The sequence below is a fragment of the Onychostruthus taczanowskii genome, unplaced genomic scaffold (assembly GCF_017590055.1).
Source record: "Onychostruthus taczanowskii isolate IOZ18803 unplaced genomic scaffold, ASM1759005v1 scaffold33, whole genome shotgun sequence".
Classification (NCBI taxonomy): domain Eukaryota; kingdom Metazoa; phylum Chordata; class Aves; order Passeriformes; family Passeridae; genus Onychostruthus; species Onychostruthus taczanowskii.
The window spans coordinates 1,717,376-1,741,368 of record NW_024500683.1 but is presented as its reverse complement, the minus strand read 5'-3'; the positions used below and the strand labels follow the sequence as shown (position 1 = coordinate 1,741,368).

General features: G+C 38.0%; 1 protein-coding gene across 1 annotated transcript in view; it reads left to right on the top strand.

Annotated features, from left to right (window-relative positions):
* The window catches only part of CD109 (CD109 molecule), a 71,495-nt gene extending 48,128 nt beyond the window's left edge, over positions 1-23,367 (top strand). The window contains exons 25-33 of the mRNA XM_041410699.1: positions 578-806; positions 1,336-1,501; positions 2,589-2,779; positions 5,141-5,296; positions 5,382-5,447; positions 10,124-10,260; positions 14,365-14,521; positions 14,934-15,036; positions 17,339-23,367. Coding sequence (XP_041266633.1) covers positions 578-806; positions 1,336-1,501; positions 2,589-2,779; positions 5,141-5,296; positions 5,382-5,447; positions 10,124-10,260; positions 14,365-14,521; positions 14,934-15,036; positions 17,339-17,529 — 1,396 coding nt within the window. The 3' untranslated portion in view covers positions 17,530-23,367. The remainder of the gene's footprint in view (positions 1-577; positions 807-1,335; positions 1,502-2,588; positions 2,780-5,140; positions 5,297-5,381; positions 5,448-10,123; positions 10,261-14,364; positions 14,522-14,933; positions 15,037-17,338) is intronic.
* The last annotated feature ends 626 nt before the right edge of the window (positions 23,368-23,993 follow it).

Below are 23,993 nucleotides of genomic sequence, written 5' to 3'. Positions count from 1 at the left end.
TTTATTTTTAAAACATAGCTGCAGAAGGGGTGATCTTCAGGAAAAAGGACATATCTTATTTTGTGGCAGTTTACCTGTACTGGCAACTCTAGTACTTAAATAGTGCAGTGACAAGTTACATGAATGCACATTTGGAAAGAAGGGAGTCGAGGGATAATGTGGGATTAATAATAAAACAACCAAGATTCTTTCAAGGGTATCATTACAGGGATAGTGCTGGTAGTTAACATCAAACCCGTTACTGCATTACTTTGTAAATTATAACTTCTGTCTAGCAACAGAAGGCAGGAGAGCAATGTTTGAATAAAGATACGCTTGTGCTGGCAGACTCAGAGTCTATACTCTGTATTTATTTTTAAAACATAGCTGCAGAAGGGGTGATCTTCAGGAAAAAGGACATATTTTGTGGCGGATTAAGTTTAGTCTACTTGCTTATCTGGGTGAGGCATGCATTTTGCTCTGCTTGGTAGGGGTGTGTAGAGCACTTTATACTTTATAATATTCTTATATAATCTGAAACAGAGAAAGCTGTAATGCATGGCTAATTTTGATTTACTTGATGAACCTTTCCCCCAAGGTTATCAGCTTTTGTATTGAGATGTTTCCTTCAAGCTCGTCCGTTCATAGATATTGACGAAGATGTACTCATGGATACAGCTAAATGGATTGTCCGTCACCAGAAACTGAATGGAGAGTTCCAGGAGCCTGGGAAAGTGTTACACAGTGATCTTCAAGGAGGCACCAACAATCCAATTACTCTCACAGCTTACATCATGTCATCCCTCCTAGGGTTCCCAGATAAACAGGTATTGGAATTCATAAATATGATTCATGGTTAGGAGAATGCTTCATAAATTTTCATAGTACCTGGGAAACACTTGGTAGTTAATAGAAATAGAGGAATATTTGAACACAGACAAACTCTAACCTCATTTTGTTAAATATCCCTTACCTATTCAAAGCAATGCAAAGTTGTGTTAAGCTCTTCAGTTTTATATTTGCAAAATCTAAAGGCAGTTTCTGTTAGCAAGAGAATACTGTCATGACTTGAGTCCAAGAACTTGGAAAGAAATTTCTTGGGGGGAACTAGTCTCAAAGATATTAAGCCATTCCAATTGATTTAATTGAAATTACTCAGTTTCATAAAGACAGTGCCAGATCAAAAGGCTTGCCTTTGTGATTCATGTGTGACTCTGAAAGAGATTTTCATTGTTTCTTGGCTGTGGTTTTGGGCTAGCAATTTTTGTGGTTCAATGAAAATTTTTCTTTTACATTTTTCTATTCCAAGATATATGTCATTCACTGTACATTCTTCAATATTATCTTAATTTCCAGCATGCTTACGCCATCAAGACTGCTACAAACTTTCTAGAAGATAAATTAGAAGAAGGCATTTCAGATAATTACACATTGGCACTTGTGACCTATGCATTGTCCTGGGCAAAAAGTCCAAGAGCAAAGGAAGCACTGAATATGCTGAACCAGAGGGCAGAACGCCAAGGTACTGCACAAATATCTTACACAGTTGTACAGATAGATTTTTGTCAAATTTAAAAATGTTTATCATATAATATCTGCAACTCTGTGTTCAGAATTCAAGTCTGTTCAGAGTATGATATAGAGAATTAGCTAAGAAGTCCCAAGACATAAGAAGTATTCATAAATGAGTGGCAATTCACAACAAGGCTTGGGCCTTCCGTCTCAGTTACTGTGTTCCTGATAGGAGTACTGTGATGCTGTTGGAGGACATGACTTGTCAATTTTCCTGTTTTACTATGCACCTCGTATGATCAGCCTGGTTAAAGAGAGAGAGATGGATGAAGTTCACTATTCCAATGTAGTTTGGAGAGATCAGGAGGGTATTGGGGAGCAATGAGTATTAGAAAGAAGAGGTGAAGTATTGGACTTTCTGTAAGGCAATGCAGAGGTCTGTTGCACTTTCTCTAGGGACCTATCATCTCAGTATATTTAAACTCTTTCAAGTTCAGCTGAATTATTTTTCCTAATTTGGGGGAAGAACATACCATATGGAGTAGAAGAAATGGAAGTTTTTGGCTCAAAATAGTAATTGTCGTCTTGAAGAATCCAAATTTGGATTTGTGTTGTAGCCTAGCAACGGAGCCTTTTGAGTATCTGTCTATGTTTACTGAGTTAGGCCTTTTGGACAGTCACTTCTTGGAAGAGAAGAAGTCATTTTTTTGGGAAGGCTTTACTCAAGAATGAGTCTATTCAGCAGCTGTGCTGCCTGAGGTGCCTTCTCTGGTCCTGAGAGAAAGGAGCACTAGAACAACACGGTGGCCTTTTCAGAAGGGATTCTTTATGGAGCACTTCTGGCTGACAAGGAAAGGATCAGTGTAAAGTTCACTGAAATCAGTTGAGTGACTGTTTAGACTCCAGCTTTTTTGTGTCTAGATTCAAACATTGCTGAGGAAGTACCTTATGGAACACACACCTAAACATTAACACAATGTCATAGATCCTTGCTAGAGCCCATGTGTAAGGATTAATGAAGAGGTTTCCCCTAAGACTTTCCCAAAAATCCAAAGACTTCAGTCTGTGGATCAGGTTATTGTTTGTTCCTTTTACAGGAGAATTTCGTTTTTGGGTAACACCTGCTTCTGAAATTTCTGACTCATGGCAGCCACGGTCCATTGATATTGAACTTGCAGCATATGCTCTGCTCTCTCACTTTCATCAAGACAGATTAGCTGAAGGGATTCCTGTTATGAAATGGTTAAGTCATCAAAGAAATCACCTTGGGGGATTTTCATCTACTCAGGTAATATCTTGTCTTAAGGGGTTTTGCTATACTTTCTAAACAAGCAGTGTATATTTCAAAATTTAAAAGGACCATTCTTACATAATAATTACTGAGTTTTGTTTTGCTGTAGCAGCCCTGGTTATGTACATTATTGGCATCTTACTCCTGAACTGCCAGTTTTCGTATTTTTGGCAAGTCTAATAAAAAAGGGAATTAGAGGGAGACCTTCTTTATATACTATACTAATAACAAATTAAGAGGAAATAGTAGAGCCTGTGGAAAAGTAATTAAACATATTTTCAAAATAAGTATGATGAATATATATGCTTACTTCCTTTCCAAGAAGAGAAACCTCTTTTTATTCTTGCCATGTGTGGGTCCTCAAACTCCTGAAAAGCTATTAACTTAGCAATTAACTGAAGGGAGTAGGTTTTAGAAAAACAGCCTAACCTAATCCCTCTTTTGGCAGTTGGTCTTAACTTACTAATGTCCTTACTATTGCATAGATTTTTGATGGGCCATGAAATTTGGAATATCTTTACTATCTCCAGGAGGTTTCCATGTTATTGAAGCCATGTCTTGTAAGCTGTGCTGGCAACCAAAAAATTAGATAGTACTTTGGATTACATTGGTTTAAACTAGTTTTTAGATTAACTACAAATGCTGGTCACAGTAAAATGTCACATTTCATCATGCTGCTTGGTACCAAGGTGTATAGCCTCTTCTTCATTATTTTCAGATGTTGGTTGGTATTAATCTGAGAGAAATGTGTTCTGAGTAAAATGCAATTTAAGAACCGGCCAGGTTCCCCTGAGGTATTAGTGCTTTCCTAATGTGTTAATTCTTGCTTATTATTTGAAGAGGTTAATTGAAACATTAAGTGAGTTTAAAAAGCTTTTCTCTATTCTCCAGAAACCGATCTTACTTGGAAGTTTGAAAATCTATCATTTACCCTTGAGGGTAAAATTAAGAAATTAATTTAACCATTTTGTTCTTCCATAGTCTAAACTGTTTAGATTTGAAAATTTCTCCAATGTCTTGCTAGGTGCCTTTTTTAATTTGTAGAAATTACTCCATAGTTTTTTACTTAACTTTTAAGTTTGCTTTAAAAAATAATGTTTGGAGTGTTTCCTTCCATGAGTTACATAAGAAACTTAATATATTGTTGAACGATAAGGAGGAAAGCATTAAGTTGCATGTGTGATGCTTTATAAGTTGGGTGTAGTAATTCACCATAATCTGTATACATGATACAGTTTACTGTGAATTTGCAGTTGCTAATGAGCTGATCTTTCTGCATTTTAAGAAATCAGTGAAGCAGGTCATCTCAGACAAGGATGTGGCATGGGAAGGAGAGTGGATTATTTATCAGTTAGAGTGAATAGAAAGCCCATCCTAGCCCCTTAAGGTGTGGCACAGTCACCATGGTCACCATGTTGTAGTGAATGAATTCCTGTTATGTTGGAATTTTGTTACTCGAAGCAGCCTAATTATAGATATAGTATCTGTATGCCAAGGCTGAAAGGCCAATTTCTTCACTCTGACTGGTTAACAACAGGTGCAAAATGAACTGCATGAACAGTAAAAGTCCCTGAGATTAGAGACATATTACTGTATTTCTTCCCAGAAAATAGTGGATGTTAAAATTCTCATTCGCTAAACTGGGCTGAACCAAACGTTCACACACTGCCTCTTGTGTTCAAAACCTGGAGAGCTAAGCCTACAATCATACATAAAGATGGAAAAATATGTGAAAATATATGAAAACATATGAAAATATGGGTGTTTGTAAGTATATTCTGCAGTGGTTAAACAATTGCACAAAAACTTTGGATCAAATACAGAGGGAAACCCTTTGAAATTGTTGCTGAGTGTCTGATAAAAATTAATTTCAACCTTTTGTTACAATTAGTGTTAATGATTTTTCAGACCTGTAGCTTTTGCATCAACGATCAAGGCACCCTGAAAAACTCCTGTGCAGTACTGAATACTTAATGCACAGTCACTAAATAAATCTAGAAAGTAGCAATGTTGTCACTTCCCTCTGTGTCTTTCTCCGTGGCTGGTGTGTAATTCTGACTGTTGTGTCTTTCAGCTTGTCAGGTGTTGCACGCACCTTGCACAAGAGGAAAACTTCCTTGGCTGGCTCCCACCTTATTTTCTGTTCCCACAGCAGCTAACTTCTTGTCTTGTGTTGCTCTCTCTTCTGGGCTGGAATCTTCATGCCAGGGGAATCCAGAGATTTGGAGGTGGCTGCAGGAAGATTCCAGCATAATCAAGAAATGGGTGAATGCAGGGACTACGAGCTCCCCAAGGCATGGTCTGTGTGCTGTGCTGGCTGCTTCTTTACAATACAGAAGGGTTTGTTTCTTTCAACAGGACACAGTGGTGGCTCTACAAGCCTTGAGTCTGTTTGCAGCTCTCACTGCAGCAAGCAAAACAGAAATGGATATAACAGTCACGGCCCCTTCTTTGGAAATGCCAGAAACATTCTTAATTAATACTCGAAACCGTTTCCTGCTTCAGGCTAAGGAGGTACTGTAAAAAGTGAGGAATACTTTTGTAAAGTCTGCTGATTGAAAGTACTTTGAAAATACTGGTTTGGTCATCTTTCTTTCAGATTCCCCCTGCACAACAAATGACAATTACAGTGTCAGCGGAGGGAATGGGATTTGCTGTCTTTCAGGTAGGCAATGCAGGCAATCAGGTAGGTATTCTTGCTGAAGATACCCTTTCTGTAAGAAAGGTGTGTTTTGGAAGTTTTATAAAACATGTTAATAGGAACAGTCTTCCAAAATGTCTTAAATCAGTAGCAAAGCAGTTCACTAACTGAGGATGCTGTGAATAAAATATGGATGTATTCCTGTAGTTTCTGACCAATGGTGTGGCCTTTTAAGACTGACAGTTTTGGGGCACTTCCATGAGCCAGAACTGTATCTAAGCAGCCCTGTCCTCCTGCAGAAATGCCATGTCCATTTGCAAGACAAAGAACTGCAGTGGTACACTGGCAGACAGAATTCAGAGTAAAACAGGTATGTGGACTAGGCAGAAATGCCTCATTGAGAACTTGTGGTAAACCATAATAAGGCCCAGATCAATACAGAGTAAGACTTCATTGCTAGTTATAAGAATTATTTTCCTTTCATTGAAGTAGAAAGTGACAAAAACTAAAAATAAGAGGTTATTACAGCTGGGTTCTCCAGCAATTTTTACAGTGTTCTGCAATATCATGAGAAACAGAGTCAAAGGATCCTGCAGACTACAAACAGTAATAGACACTTAGCATCAACCAGAAGTGTGGGCATGGCAGAAAGTGGAAGGAGAAATACCATATCAGAAAACAGTGTTGGATCTAACTTGATACAGCCAGCAGTGGATCTCACTTCCCTGGTGCCCTCTCCATGGCAATTGGTTGTGACCGCACAGATGAAAGAGCAGACCTTGGAAAAGTGAGCAGAAATACTAGTCTCTGAGCATGAGAGACTCATTTTATTGAAAGCATAAACTTATACTTGATGACTGTGTCACAAAACAAGTGTTCCTACTAGTCATAGTGGAAAATCATTGCTAGTTATAAGAATTATTTTCCTTTCATTGAAGTAGAAAGCGACAAAAACTAAAAATAAGAGGTTATTACAGCTGGGTTCTCCAGCAATTTTTACAGTGTTCTGCAATAGCATGAGAAACAGAGTCAAAGGATCCTGCAGACTACAAACAGTAATAGACACTTAGCATCAACCAGAAGTGTGGGCATGGCAGAAAGTGGAAGGAGAAATACCATATCAGAAAACAGTGTTGGATCTAACTTGATACAGCCAGCAGTGGATCTCACTTCCCTGGTGCCCTCTCCATGGCAATTGGTTGTGACCGCACAGATGAAAGAGCAGACCTTGGAAAAGTGAGCAGAAATACTAGTCTCTGAGCATGAGAGACTCATTTTATTGAAAGCATAAACTTATACTTGATGACTGTGTCACAAAACAAGTGTTCCTACTGGACTACTAGTCATAGTGGAAAACTGAGAAAACTGATCCGAAGTCACCTTTATGTGTCTTCAAGTTTTATGCCAGGTCAGATTCTATCTCAAGTTCCATCCAATCTGTCCTTGACTTTAGCGTTCTTATGCATTTGGGAAGCAAAAAAAGCCTGGTGATGGTTGGTATATGTGTTTTGGGATAAAATGCCTTTTCAAAGAAGTCTTCACAGCTGCCTATCAGCAGTGGACAGCAGCTGGAGATACACCTCATTCATTCACCACCAGTCTGCAAAACCCACAGTGCCATAAATCACAACCCATGTTTATTAATTCCCAGAAGTACAAATGAAGTTGCAGCAAAGTTCAAAAGTTTCAGAGGATAATTTAGATTCAGACTTGCAGGCCAAGATAGGAATGAACGTCTCAGCAGGACTGCTTTCACACATCTGTGGTTTCAGTGTGCCTGTGTGTGTGATTGTGTGGAATGTAACAAAGTGGGGCTCCAGAACAGTTAAGACTACTTAACCCTAATCATTGTTGAGAAATACTCCCTGATATTAAGTCAGTTAATTTGTCAGGCGAGCTGATGAAAAACTTTTCAGCAAATTGTTTCCTGCTGGAAAACACTGATTTGTTAAAATTAATACCTTTTGTGAAAACACATTAGTTCCAATTACATTATTTTCAGCAGGAAAATTTCACATTCAAACTAGCATGTTTGGTGAAGACTGGGCAGAAGTCTTTCACCAAGAATAGCCAGTTGGCTTTTGGGAGCATTCCCTGGGGGTGTATAACACCAGTTATACACCAGTTATAAGTTTCTGTTGTGTTGCATGAACGTGGAAATGTGCTCACGAAGAACTGCTGTTCAGGAACCAAGGCTAGATTATCTTGTTAATTTAAGTCACTGTGCTGTTGCCTCTTTTCCTGAAGCTTTGAGTCAGAGATGCTGTGACTTGATTCAGAATATTACACTTAACACCCTGGAGTACTTCCTCCAAAACCTTATCTTTGCAGAGATCAGTTCCTTCCTTCTGCTTCCTTTGGCAGGTCTGATATCCTAAAAGAAAGAGCACTGAGGACATTGAATGAGATTTTTCTTTTTCCCAGACATAGGCTAGGTCTGGATCAGATTTAATAAATCAGATAGCATATGACATTGCAATCACATTTCTTCAGCTGGGTTTCATTGTCTTGGGCCCGTCAGAGTACAGTGGTAAGAATAACTGTTCTGGGATTTGGCTTTCTCACCAAATGTAGTATGTCAAAACAGTAATTCATTTAAATATCACACAATACAAGATTAAATCCATTAATGGAAACATCATGCTTTCCCAACAGAACGGATTCTTAGGAAATTTTTTTTTGATGAAATATCACTGTCTGTGTGTGCAAGTTGGCAGTGCATTCACTCCTGACCCTTCAGAATCTCATAAAATGTATTTATTTTGGATATTATGATTGCAATGGCAGACATTTACTTATAGCTTTTTGATCCTGGTGTCAATAAAGTTTTCTAGCTCGTCTCTCCATGTAGGTATATCCCATTGTGGGTATATCCCATGCATGACCTAAGACACTTGCTCTGCAAGAGGGAAGAGAGGATGGCTTAGGGTATTATGAAAGATGCTCTAGGGAAAGGAGTCAAAGAACCAATCTTCCTTAGGAGGCCTGCTGAAAGTCTTGAAATAAACATGTTTCTTCTGTGAGCTGGACTTGACACATGACTAAAATAATTGGCATGGCCTATGCCTTCTTGGAAGGAAGGAGAATGCCACTGAAATCTAGAACTAGCAACAAGGGGAGGGTGGACAGGCTCAAACAAGGGTGGGTATGGGCAAAGTGGATAGGTGAACAAGATCTCCTCAATCTCCTGATGAGGTATAGAGAGGGAATGAGGAAAAACCCTCAGATTTCTCTGTTACTCATTACTGGAAACAGTGACTTTTTTTCCACTCAGTGTATTTTTATTTGACTTAGGCAGAAGACTGAATGCTATTTAGTGTGATGGTAGTGAAACAGGTACATGATGAAATGCACACATATTTCTCCATTACCATTTGAATGGATATTGAGTACTCAAAAAGGGACAGAAAATATTGGAGATGTTTTCATTGAATTCACATGCTCAGTCAAGCTCATTTATGCTGCTAGTTTAAGAACAAAGATAAGCATTGATTAGGGGATTATAAATGTGCCACATTTTTAGAAGTATAGTGCAGTTGATAGTGTCATAGTTGATAGTTGATACTATTTGAAGCATCACTCTCATGCAGAAAACTAGCTTTTAGTTTTCTCTCCTTGGTCCTCTCACCAGAAATGGGTGCACTATACACAAGGCTGGACCAGTTCTGCCTTTAGCTTTGGCAGTTGCTTTTTAAAAGTTAAGAAATATAGTTGTTCATTTTGTTAATTTAATGTGAGTTTCTGTATAATAGTCTTCTGTCTCCAAAGTGAGTGTGTATACAGAAGAAGGCTTTAATTAAACTCTGTGTTGTGAAAACATTTTCCTTCATTGTCATGAGAAATAGGGAAAAGAAAGTCAGACCATAACAGCAACAGCTTATTCCATGAAAATACTAGCTGATTGACCTGTTCAGTATGTGGTTTCAGTACATCCTGCCTTGGCAGTAAGTTCCCATTCATTAGCTTTTTCTGGCAAAAGTTAAAACAGTTTTGTTTCTGTGGTGACAGGTTGTTAAGGCACTGCTTTTTGTGTGCCTTCAGCTGGCAGGCTTTCTAGATTGGTTTCATCCTTGGTACTGCCTTCTCCCGTGGAGCAGTTCGACATGATAAATCTTCACAGTTGCACCATGGCTGTCCCGAGTGCCTCTACAGAATTGGCTCTGCACTCATACAGCATGCTAAATTCAGGAATGTTGGGCAGGACAATGGGAATTATGTGTAGAGATTGAAAGAAGGAGCATAATTTTTGTATTAAAAAGTGAGAGACATGGCAGTAAAAGCAAAATTCAGAAATTAAAGACGATTCCCTCAGTCATCCAGATAAAACACATAGCATGGTTAGGGGGTTCTTCTTTGCTTTTAGTGAAAGAATAAGCAGAAAGTGGCTAAAATAACTCCCCTTGCAAGACCCCAGTATGCATTTTGCTTGGCTAAAGAAAATGGAATGAGAAGTGCTTCCGGAAAATCACAGTCCTTCTACGGTGGTTTCAGGTAGCAAATAGAAAATTGTCAGTCCAGATTTAAAGGTATGACAGGGCTTGTCCAAGTTATAGGTTGGCAAGTCAATTATAGGCTAGCAGGTCTGTGCAAACGTGTGTTTCCTCATGTGAAGGCTCTGGTGTTACGGTGCTAGCAACTTGGTGTTTAAATCACACTGCTTGCTGTACGTGTCACCTGATGTCTGTACTTTCAATCCACAGCTGAATGTTATGTACAACATAAAGCACGCCGATCAGAGGCTCAGATCTGTCCAAAACCAAGAAGCCTTTGACTTGAATGTTGATGTAAAAGATGATAAAGACGATACAAACCACTTGACTTTGAATGTGTGCACAAGGTAGGTAAATCAGTTGGAGCATCTCATACATGTCTTTGTATATGCCAACTTTAGATTGCTTTAAATAAGCTAAGTTATCCATTTGTTTGTATGAATTTGCTAATGTCTGGGATATAAATGTATACCTGAAGACAATAAAAATTACTTTGCACAAATGATAGTAGTGAAACTAAGAATCAATTTATAAATCAATTTTTAGTGGTTTTTTTTTTCCTGTTATGCATAAAGATTGAGGTACCCTAAATGTTAGAGGAATGTGGAAATATTTATGTGAAATACAAGAAAAAAAACTCAAGTGCTTTTGAGCTACAGGGATGAGTGTGGGCAGACTGGAAAATTGAATCAGTATCTCTGCATTCTAACTTGAGTAGCAAACTGTGATAAGGACCTATTGCTCTTACCTTTCATGAAAAAAATATTTTGCTTTTGATACAGAAGTAGATTTTTTTTGTAAAGAGAGAAGGAAGTTCTGAAGTGCTACAAACACCATGAAGTAATCATTCTTTTTTAATCTCTGTAATTAACTTCACTCAGAACAATTTAGGCAGGAGTCAGAATCCATATTTACATAATGATAAATTCACATTATCTTATTGTGCAACTATATTTGTGGTCTTTCATTCACCAGTAGTTAAGAACTTGGTAATAGAATACAATACATTATCCTAGATTTGAAAGAGGTGGAAAGTTTTCCACCAAGGCTAATTCTGTTCTTTTTGCTGAATAAGGGGGAGGGGGTGGGAGGATATGGGAGAACATGTGCATCTGGGGAGATGTTTCTTGTTCAGTAATCAGCTACTAAGAACTGAGCTGAGACTGCTCAACTATCATCTCAGGGACCTCAGGACAGCCACCAGGTGTTTCCTGGATAGAATTCACATCACATGAGAATAGGTGACTTTGAACTGCATATTCCTGGGTCAGCCAGTCAATCAAGTTATTTCTTTGACTCCTTTTTGCTTGCTGTGGAAGTGTTCATACACATATTTAAAATATATATTTGAAGGTGTTTGTTTTCTGGCAGTTGCTTCAGTATGCATTTCCTATTGTAGTTAAAGACCACTGCATATTTCATATGAAGCCCTATAGGACATTTTCTCTCTCTCTCTATATATGTGTTTATGGTTTTTGTATTCTGTCTGTTATCATCCACAGTAATGTTGTTGAGATGACTGCATCTGTTGTATCTGTTCATGAATACTTCCTCTAGAAGCACTGTTTTCTTCTTGTGGCATTATACATATTAGATATGTACCATCTTGTTACATTCCTTGTAAATGCAAGATTTTCAAAGTACCACCTGATACACTATGATTCCTCTTACATGCCTTTCATCCACAATCTCTTTTTGCTATTTGTTTAAACTTTGTACACCGTATGCCTTGAACTGTTCTTACGCTCTGCCTTCCACAAGGGAGCTGTGACTGGAGATGAGCCTGTAGGTGACACCATCATACAAATAATCAGCTATAGAGAGTATGATTTCAGTACAGAGCATTGATTTAATTTGGGAAATAGCCAGCAGGCATAAAGCCAGAGCTCTGTTTTTATATGTTTCTAATATCCAGTTCAGTGACACAGATGGTGGGCAGAGACACTAGAATACATGAGAGCTCTTGAAACAGAAGGGGCTTGTTCTCTTTTAAACTCTTTTATGAAGTCTCAACAGCATTCTAAAGTCTAGCACAAACTCCTGACATGTAAAGGGTTTACATGATGGGTTTGGGGTAAGTCTGTTTTGGGCAATCTGGCTCTCTAGCTAAGACCTTTTGCTTAAAATAGAGAGAAGAAGCGCTCCATCTCTCTGGGCATCCTCTAGGGTGGTGATGCTTTAATTGCTTAAGTGTTCAAAGAATAGAGGGAAATCTAGTGACATTGAAAAGCAGCCTCAAGAGACTACTTGGAACTTTTAGTTAGTTCCAAAATCAGTTCCATCAACTCTTATTGTGGGAAGTGGACTGGTACTTTGAGGAAGTCTGTTTAAATTGCTTAGGCTATGGCTTCATCTCTGATTGCTGAGCTTGGTGGATTAGTCATCTTCCTCTTCCCTATAAATTGTATATAATATATGCCTTATCTATATTCCTAAATTAGTTTAAAGTTCACCTACTTATGATCTTTATAACATGATGTGGCTTTCTAGTAGAGAAACCAATACAGAAAGGCTGTTGAAATCTCGAGTGGGTATGTATAGTCTAGCTGTGGGTATGCATCTACCTGTGGATATACATAGGTACTGAAGGCTTCAACTTCACAGTTTTTTTCTTTTCTTTAATCTGGAGAATATCCAGCTTCTCTTATCCAGCTTGATAGGGGTTGGCTATGGTCTTCTTAACTGGTATTATGACACTAGAGAAGATGATGTCTCATTCAAATTAAAGTGGTTCTTGGTTGGAGAAGGTAACACACTCTCTGAGAGGCAAATACCCAGGACTGGTAGTTTTTTCTAAGTCTTACTGCCTACATACCTTTTTCAGACATGGGAAAATGATCATTGATGGTTCAATTTACTCTCTCATTTCTGCTTTCTGCCTACACTAGCTTGGTTTTGTTTTCTCTTATTTGTATCATCTGTGAGAGGGTCTCACCCTGATCTCATATTGCTGACGAGCCGAAACATAAAGTTCATCTGAAAATATTATCCGTTTTCCTCATGTACAAGTTTCAAGTCTGTCTTTCTCTCACTGGTCATTCTTGCGTGATGATTTTTTCCCTTTTTTTAAGAGACCATGGAGTTGAAGTGATGGTACCACAACCCCCCTCCAAGGCTGCCTCTCTTCCGTTTTTGAGAGCCAGATCCTCATAAATTCTAGGGATATATTTAACTCACTCCTTGACAGTACCAAGATAGTTTGGTTCCCTGTTGGTATTTTAGTAGCACCCCAGGCTGGCTAGGCAGCTATTTTACTCTCCTCTTATTGGTAATTATGCAGAAATAGTTATATCCAGTTCCAATTCAATTATTTGTTTTCAAGCAGCTACCTTGGCACAGCACATAGTTGAACAGATGGTTTCATTTGTTTCTAATCTTGTGAGCCAACTGAAGTCAGCAGTTGTACTGTATTTCTTTCAAAGTTGTATCTGCCTTGAATCAGCCAGGCTTAACAGCATTGCTTTGAAAGCAACTCTTCCCTTTTATTGTTTTTTGACTACCCAGCTCTACAAAGAAATAGTTTAATTATTTTCAATACTGCTAGCCTTTTGAAATGAGGATTGGAGACACTTCTATCTTAGTGGAATAATCATTTACCTTCCATGCTAAGGCAGGGGAAACTCTTCTGCTACCTGCTTTATTTAAAGCAGTAGAATCTTTTGCAGTTCATTTAGGTGACACTTGTAGCACAAGAGCACCATAAATATATTTTGATACATCTGTTATGCACCATAGTGTGCAAAGTAACTTTTACTCCAGCATCTGGTTTTCACATTGGAAGAAGATATAATAGTAAGCATTATTTAGGAAACGAGAAGGGACTCAGCTTATTAAATATTCTTCCAAATGTGGATTAATAACATGGCTATGCATTCTAAAATGGAAACTTTGTGAAATAATTTGGTGATGACTTTGTTAATGGTATCATCAGTCTCTGTGCAGGAAATATGAAAAGGTCTGGGAGACTTCTTTGGTGTATACATCTGTATCTTGGCCTCCAAAATGAATAAAAGCAAAACAATGCATTCATAAGACGAAATGCCTATATTTCAGTACAAGAATTCCTACAGAAGTTTCTTAATAGCTTTTTCTGAAATGTGTTTAATTGCAACAGTTTCTGCATATTTGTAACATAAACCTGTACTAATAGATGCCGATTGAAAGTTCCTCATGGTGTCAGTGTAGTCTCTCACATGATTTACGTATTGCAGTTTTCTCAGCGCTAAACCAGCTTTTGCATATGTGGCTAAAATTACCTGGAAAAATAATTGAGAAATTAATTATTAGCTCTTTATCATTAGACATTTTCTTGTCAGTATTTTGTTCCATTTGTTTCCTAAGTATTAAGCATTATTACTTCATTAGCTGGAACTTAAAGATCAAATGTTTTCTTTGGAGAGTGTGCTACTGTATTTCTACTGAAAGTTTCTTTTTCTCTGTGTTTTGAAAAGGTACTTTGGTTCTGGCACGGCTCCCAGTAGTGGTATGGTCCTTATGGAGGTTGGCTTACTCAGTGGTTTCTCTGTGTCACCAGATTTTGTTCCATTAGACAATACAGTCAAGAAGACGGAAAAAGATAATGGAAAAGTCAACCTATACTTCGACTCTGTAAGTTGGAAATAACAAAGAAATGTGTTTGTGGTGATTTTAATCTTGACTCTGATATTGTTAGGCTTAAATTTGGAAAGACATTATGATTGTGTTCTTTGGGGAAATCAACATCTGCTATTTACATGGAATTAATAGTTCTGTTTTGTAGTGAGACTGATTGGATAGGTGCAACTCAGTTGTATTTGTAAGGGGTTTCTGAATTAGGCCTCTTAAAAATCACACATAAGAAGGCAGACATTTCATGAACTCTCTATTTTGACCAAAATTACTGCAAATGAGATAATCATCTTTATATGCATCCTGACTCTTAAGCCTTTAGTAATGGACTACCATTGAGCTAAAGTCCTTAGCTCCTCCATGAAGCCACCATCCCCAGGGTTCTCAGGATGTTTCTCTTCTGTTTTTCTAGCTAAATGAAACACAGGTTTGTGTGGATATTCCAGCTGTGAGAGACTTCAAGGTGGCAAATATCCAAGATGCTTCAGTGACTGTACTGGATTACTATGAACCTAGTAAGTGTCAGTCATTTCAAATGGTACTTAATTATTCAGAAGTTTAAAAGAAAGTTTCTTCCTGTAGAGGAAGAGGAGAAATTTTAGTGAAGAAAAAGCTGCATTGAACTGTACTCTTTTTGGACATTTGCATGCCCAATTTACTAACAAGTAGTATTTTCTCATATCTATTGTCCTAATGGGTTGATTCCTCAGCTGTTGCAAATTTTCTGGCCCAGCGTGTTCCCAAAACTATCAAAAGCAGGAGCTTCACTGTGATTCACTTACCGAGTCAATAATTACCTCTTGAGTAGCTATGCCATCTCTTTCTTTCTTAAACTAAGAGTCCTTCATGGGAAAAAATGCCAATGTTTTGACTTCTGTTGTTACCTAAAAAAGGTGTACATTGAAAAAGGAGTTTCAAAGGTGTTTTTTTGGGGGGGAGGGGGTTTTAGGTTGGTTTGCTTGTGGTTTTGGTGGCTTTTCGTTTGTTTTTTGTTTGTTGTTGTTGTGTATGAGTGTATTATATGTATTATGTAGTATGTGTTGTGTTGAGTGTGTTTTAGAGATGGGCAGGAAAGTTCTTTGGTAAGATTAAAAGCAAGAAAAAATTACAGGCTGCTGGAGAAGATACCAGGTTTTCATTACATGAACCACTTGGTACATTACTAAGGATTTGGGCTTGTTTTGAGATAAGGAATAAAAAAGTGGTATAGGCAATTTTTCCATGCTTTTTTAGCTCAATGCAAAAGACAACCTAATATGATGTGTGCTGCTTCAGCTAGATGAAGATCACATTCTTCTATGTAGGCTGAAATTATTGTTCATTCACAGAATTTTAAAGTAAAATAGGAAATTAACGGTTATAAGTACGCTGTCCATTAATTAGAGCATGTTTAAGGGCTAGAGGCTTAAAAATTTACAGCAAGTTTTTGACAGAAACACATAAGCCTGAAATGTGTGGCTGAAATGAATTTCCAGTTCCTGGGAGAAGAGTTCAGGATCTAATCTTTCACAAGAATGCTATTAGATAGGCTAATAAATATGTTTGTTGTAAAGTTACAGGTAAATGCACATGTAAATATTTTTATTATATTTAAATAAATTTAGTTAATAAATTCTCAGCAAACTTACATTAAGGACCAAAATTTATATGACATAATCAGTGCTGTAATTTCTTTAATTTCAAGATAATGGTTTGTGGAAATACCATTTTAAAGAACACCATTCCTATGAATATATAGCACAGATATATTATTGATCAACAGATATATATATGTGCTGTGATTGAGTTCTTCTGGGAGAATTTCTTCCTGTCTAATACAGGAATGTGACATTATTTTACTTTATTATTTTCCATCACTGTTGTAGTTGGTGACCCAAGCTGCAGGGTTATATTTTATGTGATGATGACAGATTCATGTCAGATTCAGAGCTAGGAAATGCTCTGGCATTTATTGATAGATGTGATTTTGTTGTGGCAGATAGTGCAACTGACATATGTGTAAGAGCTGGCTTGGATGCCAGTACAGCAGTATTCTCTTACCTGACATTTTATAACTAACTGGGTGTCACTGTTTGGTAAATATTTTGGCCTATAAAATTACATGTTTTTTAAATACCCTGAGGCTTGTAAAGAAAACAAAAATAATTTTAGTTAAAAAATTCCACTAGTAAAAAAAAGAAGTTACAAGGTCTCTAGTTGGAAGGAAAAAAAAAAGAGAAAAAACCCCACTATGAGGAAGAAACTTTGCAAAAACTTGTTCTGTGAGCAATTTCCATGCATTGATATTTCTGAAATGATTTTTCAGACTTCTAGTCTGGCTCTGTAGCAGCCCTTCAGAGAATGGGAGAGTAAAATACATGAGCAGGACCTAGGTGAGGTAAGCAGTCCCAGATTCAGGAAGCTGGTGCTTCCATACATGATAGTGAGAGAAAGAGTCAGTCAGGAGAGACCTGGCTCTTAAATGTTATAGCCAGCAACTTGCCAGGTAAAGCATCTGAGTTCCTTTGTCATGTAGGTAGGGGCAAAATTCCTTTTAAAATATTTGTCCAAGGTTTGTGAACAGATTGTGTTTAACAGTTGAGACTGAGTCATGAAATTGTGCCTTTCACCAGGTGTTGGCCTGAATATATTGAGAAGTTCTGGGTGAAGAAAAATGAGTAATGGCTGGGCTTAAATATCTGGGAAGTGTTCTGCAGTGTATGATGAGCTCTGTGTCAGAGTTTAGTGCATCCTTTAAAAATTATTTCTTTTTGAAGCTGGGTTCTTGGTTAATTTTCAGAAGTTTATTAACTGATGTTAACTAACCTTTCTGAACAGGAAGAAGAGCAGTGAGAAGCTATAATTCAGAAGTAATGCAAAGTGTAACCTCTTGTGACTTCTGTGAAAGTGATTGCAACCTTTGCCACCGAGATGGTTCTGCAGCCTTGCTTCAGCACTCTTCATTGGCCTCCTTGTTCTGTGTACTCTTTGTCCTTCATGCAAACTTGCTGTGCAGTTGGGTGCTGTAAAAGGAAACAGATTATGTTTCACATCTAAGGTTTCCGTAAATTATCCAAAGAAAATTTTATGTTCAGATACCAGCCCGTCTTTAGTGATTACCATGACCAAACTCCTGCTGTGTTCAGGGAGAACTGGGCTGGCCCATATGGTAAATGTCTGGCTGTGCCAGAAAACTTCTATGAGTGTCTGCTGGAAAAGCTTTCCAAATGTTAGTTTCATACTGAATTTATTTTCTGAAGAAGCACAGAGTTACTGAGAAAGCAGTGTGATAAAAAGTAAGCTTAGCTCCACATTCCCACTTTATTTTTACCCCAGCGTCCAACTGTGCTTGTATTTTAGGGATGTTAGTTTACCATGCTTTTCCAAAACACTATCTGCTTCTCCATTAGGGTGTTGATAAGCAGTGATAGGAGCTTGGTATCAGAACTCACTTTGTTCTGTTCTGAAGATGTGATGCTCCACATTAATACTGAATTTCTCTATGTGCTCTCATGGGGAATAATATGAAAAAAAAGAAGGAGCTGGCTTCAAAGCAGCTCCAAGAGCCAAAAAGTACTGCATTTACAAACTGCTGAATGCTCCAGAAAGTTGTCAGTCTTCTTTTTTAATTTTGAATCATTACAGAGCAGGTAGGTGGATTTTTTTTTGTCAATTTATAAGCTAATAATGCTTGAAAATAACGCCTCAGGATGTTCTCATGCATTTTGCTCTGAAAGGCTTGTTACTGTAAACGTGTCAAAGATAAAGTCTGTTTATCAGATTTCATTTTTCCAGGGTTATTCAGAAACAAATGCAATTCTCTTTCCGTGTGAGAATGCTGGTGTCAGCTGGCATATTTTTATGGCCAGATGAAGGAAGTTTGCTTTGAGCCTGTTCTTGTTTTCTTGACGTCTCCTAGAAATGTCACTCTGGGGCATCATTTATGTCTTGCGCTTTCAGCATCACTTTGTCAACAGTTCAGGTGGCATACCCCAAACAGTTGTTTACTGCTCTCAGTGCCATGTGAGTTGGTGGCCCTGGATGCCATCTGTGCCCCTGTTGCTGGTGGTGGGAGAGGCTTTTAAGAGGCATGGGCTGCATATGCACTCAGTCCTGCCAAACAGTTCACACGCTTACTTTACTTTAGCCACGTCCATGTATGATCAAGTGCTCTGCTGAAGTCGAATGGAGGAGAGGGATGGTGAAAAGTAGCAGCCACTTTGACATCCAAACCTGCTCTTTGCACATGGGGAGAATTACAGATCTCTGTGAGTGTGGAAAGTGTGAGCTTGGGAGCTTGTTGCTCCTGAGTGAGTGTATGAATGCATTCCATGTCTGGCAGCCAGTCTGTCCTTCTTGTACCCTACCTGTAATATCTAATGCTTATTTCTTTTTGATAAGACAGCCAAGCTGTTACAATCATAGTTACTGAAATGAAGTTAATAGCTGTCATGCTAAGAGAGGTGGAAGTTTTAATTTCTATTGATTCCCTTTCTTTCTTACCCTTTTTAGACGGAGTGTGGTTTTGTGCACATGTAATAATATGGCAGTCACTTTCCTCAAGCAATTTCTAATTTTCATTACATTTTTTCTACTGCTTAAAATGTATATTTTTGTATTTATGCTAATCTGTAATGTTGTTGAGAAAGGAAATTTTGCATTTTAGCATGGGAAGAGGCCTGAACTTCCTGGACTGGGGGTGCCTTCTATTACCTAGGTATAGGTTTTAACTGCAGAACTAGTTTAGATGAGGTTATTTGTTTTACTTCACCTGTTTTTGGAATTTACAATGTTTTTCACATATTTGGGGTTCTGTCCTGTTTCTTAGGCAGAGCTTAGTCCTGGTTCTTTGTGATCATTCATGCTTTTCACTTGTCCTTGGTGTGTTTTGGATTTAGCCTTTTGAGTAGTTAATTAGTGCCGGAGCAGAGTGTGTGTGCTGCTCTGACCCACATGAAGTAATGTATTTATTGATGCCAAACACACTGCTTAGTCAGTTGGATGGATGCAGGATCTCACCCTCTGTAAGTCATTCACTGGGTTACATAGCTCCAAAGCTAAGAGGAATGAAGATACAGAATTAAACACATCTCTGCATCTAAAATCCTTTATTCATTTATGGGAGTCTAAATCCAGCTGTGCCAAGGGTAAGATCTGGAAAAAATTCTCATCTGAACTGAGATGCGTTTTGTTGTGGGTTTGATTTTCTTGTGACCTATGAAAGTTGGTCTTCTCTTGTCCTTGAGAACAGCAGACTTGACATGTCATTTGTCTCCCTTTAATATAACTTCAAAATCCCAAAGCTCTTATACTTCCAGATTTTACTATATGCAGGGCTTCTGATAGGGACATTGGTACCTGATTAATGATAGGATAAAAGGACTTATTTTCTAGACAAGATGTACTGGAGATAAATTTCTCTTTTGCAGTACATAGGAATAAATTAGTTCTGTTTTGCATGCAGTCCAGTCTTCCTGAAAATCCTCCAAGAAAAACAGATTTAAACTGCTTAGTTGAGTTTTGGACAGTGCAGCTTTTACTAGTATTCCCTTACATTTGTTTTTGAGACAAACAACACATGTTTTTAAATTACTTTTGGCTGCCTTGCACACTGTATTAAGAATCATCAGTTATAATGTACCATGTCAGGGAAATTGTTGGAGTCAGTGAATAAACATCCTCTTTTATTCTACTTTATTCTATACAGAAGGCTTTTTATTGCAGACATCCAAATCTGCATCTGTCTCAAGCTATTTTAAAGAAACCATGTACACTGTATGACTTTAAGCAAATGTTTACACTAGGTGGCCTTTAACATTCCTGCATCAGTGCCTTCAGTCACTTTGCAGTAGTGCCTGGTGCTTTGAATGAGTTACGGAGGATAAAATTTGTACTGTGGTGGCAGTGAGTGGAATATTATTTGGCATAGTGACTTTTTTTTTTATTTTCCTCACCATTGTGTGGGAATCTTTACACCAATGCTCAGCATATATATTATCCCCATTGCTCTATAACACCCATTTTGGATGTTAGGGTAGGCCATGCTCCCACTGAAGTTAATAATAGGAAATCTTGTAGCAAAAAACCTTTTGGAACTCTTTAGCAATAAGTTCTACAAGGAGTTTTAAGGAGTGATGCTAAAATTAGTCATGAAAATGTATTTTGTGAGAGAGTCTTCATGTATTGTCTCAACATTTCTGCTGTTCATTGAAGTCTGAGTGTACGCTGGTATTTCCCATGCCCTTTTCAGCTACAGGCTGTCAATGGACATGGTCTGTCTAGGGCCCTTAATATGCTATTGAATCAATAGGAGCCATTTATTTAGGATTGAGTCTGAAACAAAACTATAATGTATTTTAAAGGTGTTTCCTCCAAATTCTGCCTCTGCTGTCATCCATGATCTTAGCTGAGGGTTTCTCTACAGGATTCAATGTGGGTGTCATTTAGAGATATTCTATACTAAATGCTGTAGTACAGAACAGGGAATGAGTGCTGCTTAACAGGTTTAGAGCACCTCAGAATCTGCAGGCTGGGCCGGTTTCGTTCCCAGCATGGCACCACCATAGAATGGTTTATGTTGGAAAAGACCTTTAAAATCGTTGGGTCCAACCATTAAGCCAGCTTTGCCAAGTCCACCAAGTAAATCATGTCTGCAAGTGCTACATCTATACTCTTTCTAAATACCCCCAGGGATGGTGACACCACTTCTTCCACTGGCAGCCTGTTCTGATGCTTAACAGTGAAGAAATTTTTCCTAATATCCAATCTGGACCTCCCCTGGCACAACTTGTATCAAACAGAAGCAGTGCAGGTATTCCCAGCTAGCTTCCATACCCCATGCACCTGTTCACTTCACAAGCAGGAGTTTGTGGCTTGTGCACATCAGTGGCATAGGCTAAAAGGAGGAGGTGGCCAGACGGGTGCAGGAGAAGCATGAGAAGCAGATCCAGTGTTCACAGAATTATAGAATGTGAAGGAGTTGGACTGGACTGTAAGCTTATCTTGTTCCAACTCCTCTGCTGTGGGTAGGGACACCTCCCACTAGACCAGGTTTCTCAAAGCCTTACCCAGCCTGGCTTTGAACACTGCCAAGGCTGGGGCACCCACACCCACCCTGGGCAACTTGTTCCAATGTCTCACTACCCTCACAGTAAAAAAATCCCTAATATCTAACCTAGGTTTCACTTCTTTCAGTTGGAGCTCATTGCTCCTTGTCCTGTTGCTGCAGTTCCTCAGAGTCCCTCTCTGGCTTCCCTGCAGGCCCCCTCCAGACACTAGAAGGTTGTTGTGAGATCTCTACACAATCTTCCCTTCTCCAGGTGAACAGTCCCAACTTTCCCAGCCTGTGTTCACAGGGGAATCTACCCTGGTGAAGTGCTCCAGTCCTCTTATCAGCTTCATGGCCTTCCTCTGAACTCGCTCCAACACTTCCATGTCCTTATATTTCAGGCCTCTCTTTTGCCTTGAAAGTCACTGTTGACAGTCAAACCTAAAATACAAAAATTGGCTTTATTCAGTAATCAAAATATTATCCTAGCACTATTTCTCTGAATGTGTTGTTCTTGTTGGTATGAATACTGACAGCATTTGATTTTAGCCGAATCCTGCAGAAAGCAGGTGCGTATAACATAGCTGTTCTAGGCTGCAGTGTTCTGCAGTGTGCAATGTATGTGCAAAAACACAAGATCTTCACAGTGCCCAAACCAACAACACTGTGTAATGTTCTGTTTTTAGGAAAGAATATATTAGAAAGCAGCTAGTGCCTAATGGCATAATTTTTCTGTCTGAAACGCTAAGAAAGAGGATTCAATTTTAATACTAATGACTAATATTATTTTTGTTATAACATTTCTTCTTCTATGTTCTTCTTCAGAAGTTCTTATGCAGTGAACCATGTCTATATGATCTGAAGATTTTGAAATTAGATCCTTAATTTATCTGTAAAATATAACAGCAGTTGTTTCCTTTTCCCCATATCAAAATATTTCACTTCCATACTGTTTCTTACTAATTTTACTGTATTTCTGTGTGCCAAATGGAAATGCCATTGCTCTATTGCTGTTCTATGCAATGCAATAAAGGGTGATAGTGTGCTGTATTAGATTAGTCTAATTTTTCCTATACATAGCTTGTTTTCAGATAGGTATGAGCATTAATGCCTTATATACTGCATTTGATTCACCAGTACTCCAGTTTAAGGTTTATCTTTAAATTCAAATAATTTGTTGTATTTCTTAGTAGCTACCCAAAAACTTCATGGGCATTGCTTATATCTTAAAATGTTATAGTATGAACTGGGTTTTTTTGATGTGATTTTTAGTTTTGTTAGGTTGAATGGGATACTAAATACAAAGAAGAAAATAAAAATATGCTGGATCAGCAGAAGTATATAAGCAGGTATAATGTCCTACTGATTGGCACATCTCTTCTTTTTCCATATCAGACCTTAAACAATTTGAACTAAAATTCTTGACTACCTTGTGACATAGTCAGATACCCAATTTGATCTAAGTTAATATCATCAATCACATTTCCACTTTTGATCAAATCAGAAATCATAGAAAAAGAATGCTTTTATGAGCTGTTTTGAGCAAACAGAGTTGAACTAACATGCCAACTATGCAAATAGCTTCTGTCTTTTCAAGTAATAAAGCAAATGTTAAGGAACTAGACTGTTTCAAAGGAATTTGGAAGATTGTAATTCGTTTATTTTTCTTCAAATAAAGTTTGCAATAGCTATTTTTAAATGCTATTAAAGATGACTTTTAATAACATCTGTCTAATGTTTGCTTGTTTAACAATACAGCTACTTATAGTATATCACAGTTTCTGTACACTGCTGACCACTACCTCAGCACTTTTTAGAGGTTTCCTCATCTGTGTTTAAGCTCAGAATTCAATAATATGAATAAAATTTTCAAAAAGTATTACAACAGTGGCTTCTCTGGTTAGGCTGTAAACAGTCACCTCAATTTAAAAGTCTACTATTTTGTTTAACATGAAGTTATTGCAAAGTTTGCTGGTATCTGTAAAAGAGGTAGCATAAATAGTCTTGTGTGATGAGCTCAGTTCAGGTAGACCCCTTGTGGTCATGGAGAACATGAGGAACTGTACTTTTGTTGAAAAGGAGAAAATCATCCAGGTACAGCGCTAATTGCTAATTGCTAAGTGGAAGTAAAAGCGCGCCAAGAAATTTTTATGTCAAAATATTTTATGCAAATATAATTGAATTGATGTGCAGAATTTTTTTTTGGGTGACCTGCTATTTAAACTGCCATTTTTCATGGTTTAGAAGTTTGGTCTCCATGACACTGTCTTTTCCTAATTTTCTTCATAATTCTCTTGCTGTTCCTCCTGCCTGCCCTTGAAAGAGCTTCCTGGCCCATTTCAGCTCTGAGGTCAGGATCTGCTCAGCCTGACTTACCTCTTTGCCCTGACCATCTCTCCTATAAATTCAGTGGCCATTTCTGTGCTCATGTCTCACAGATCCTTC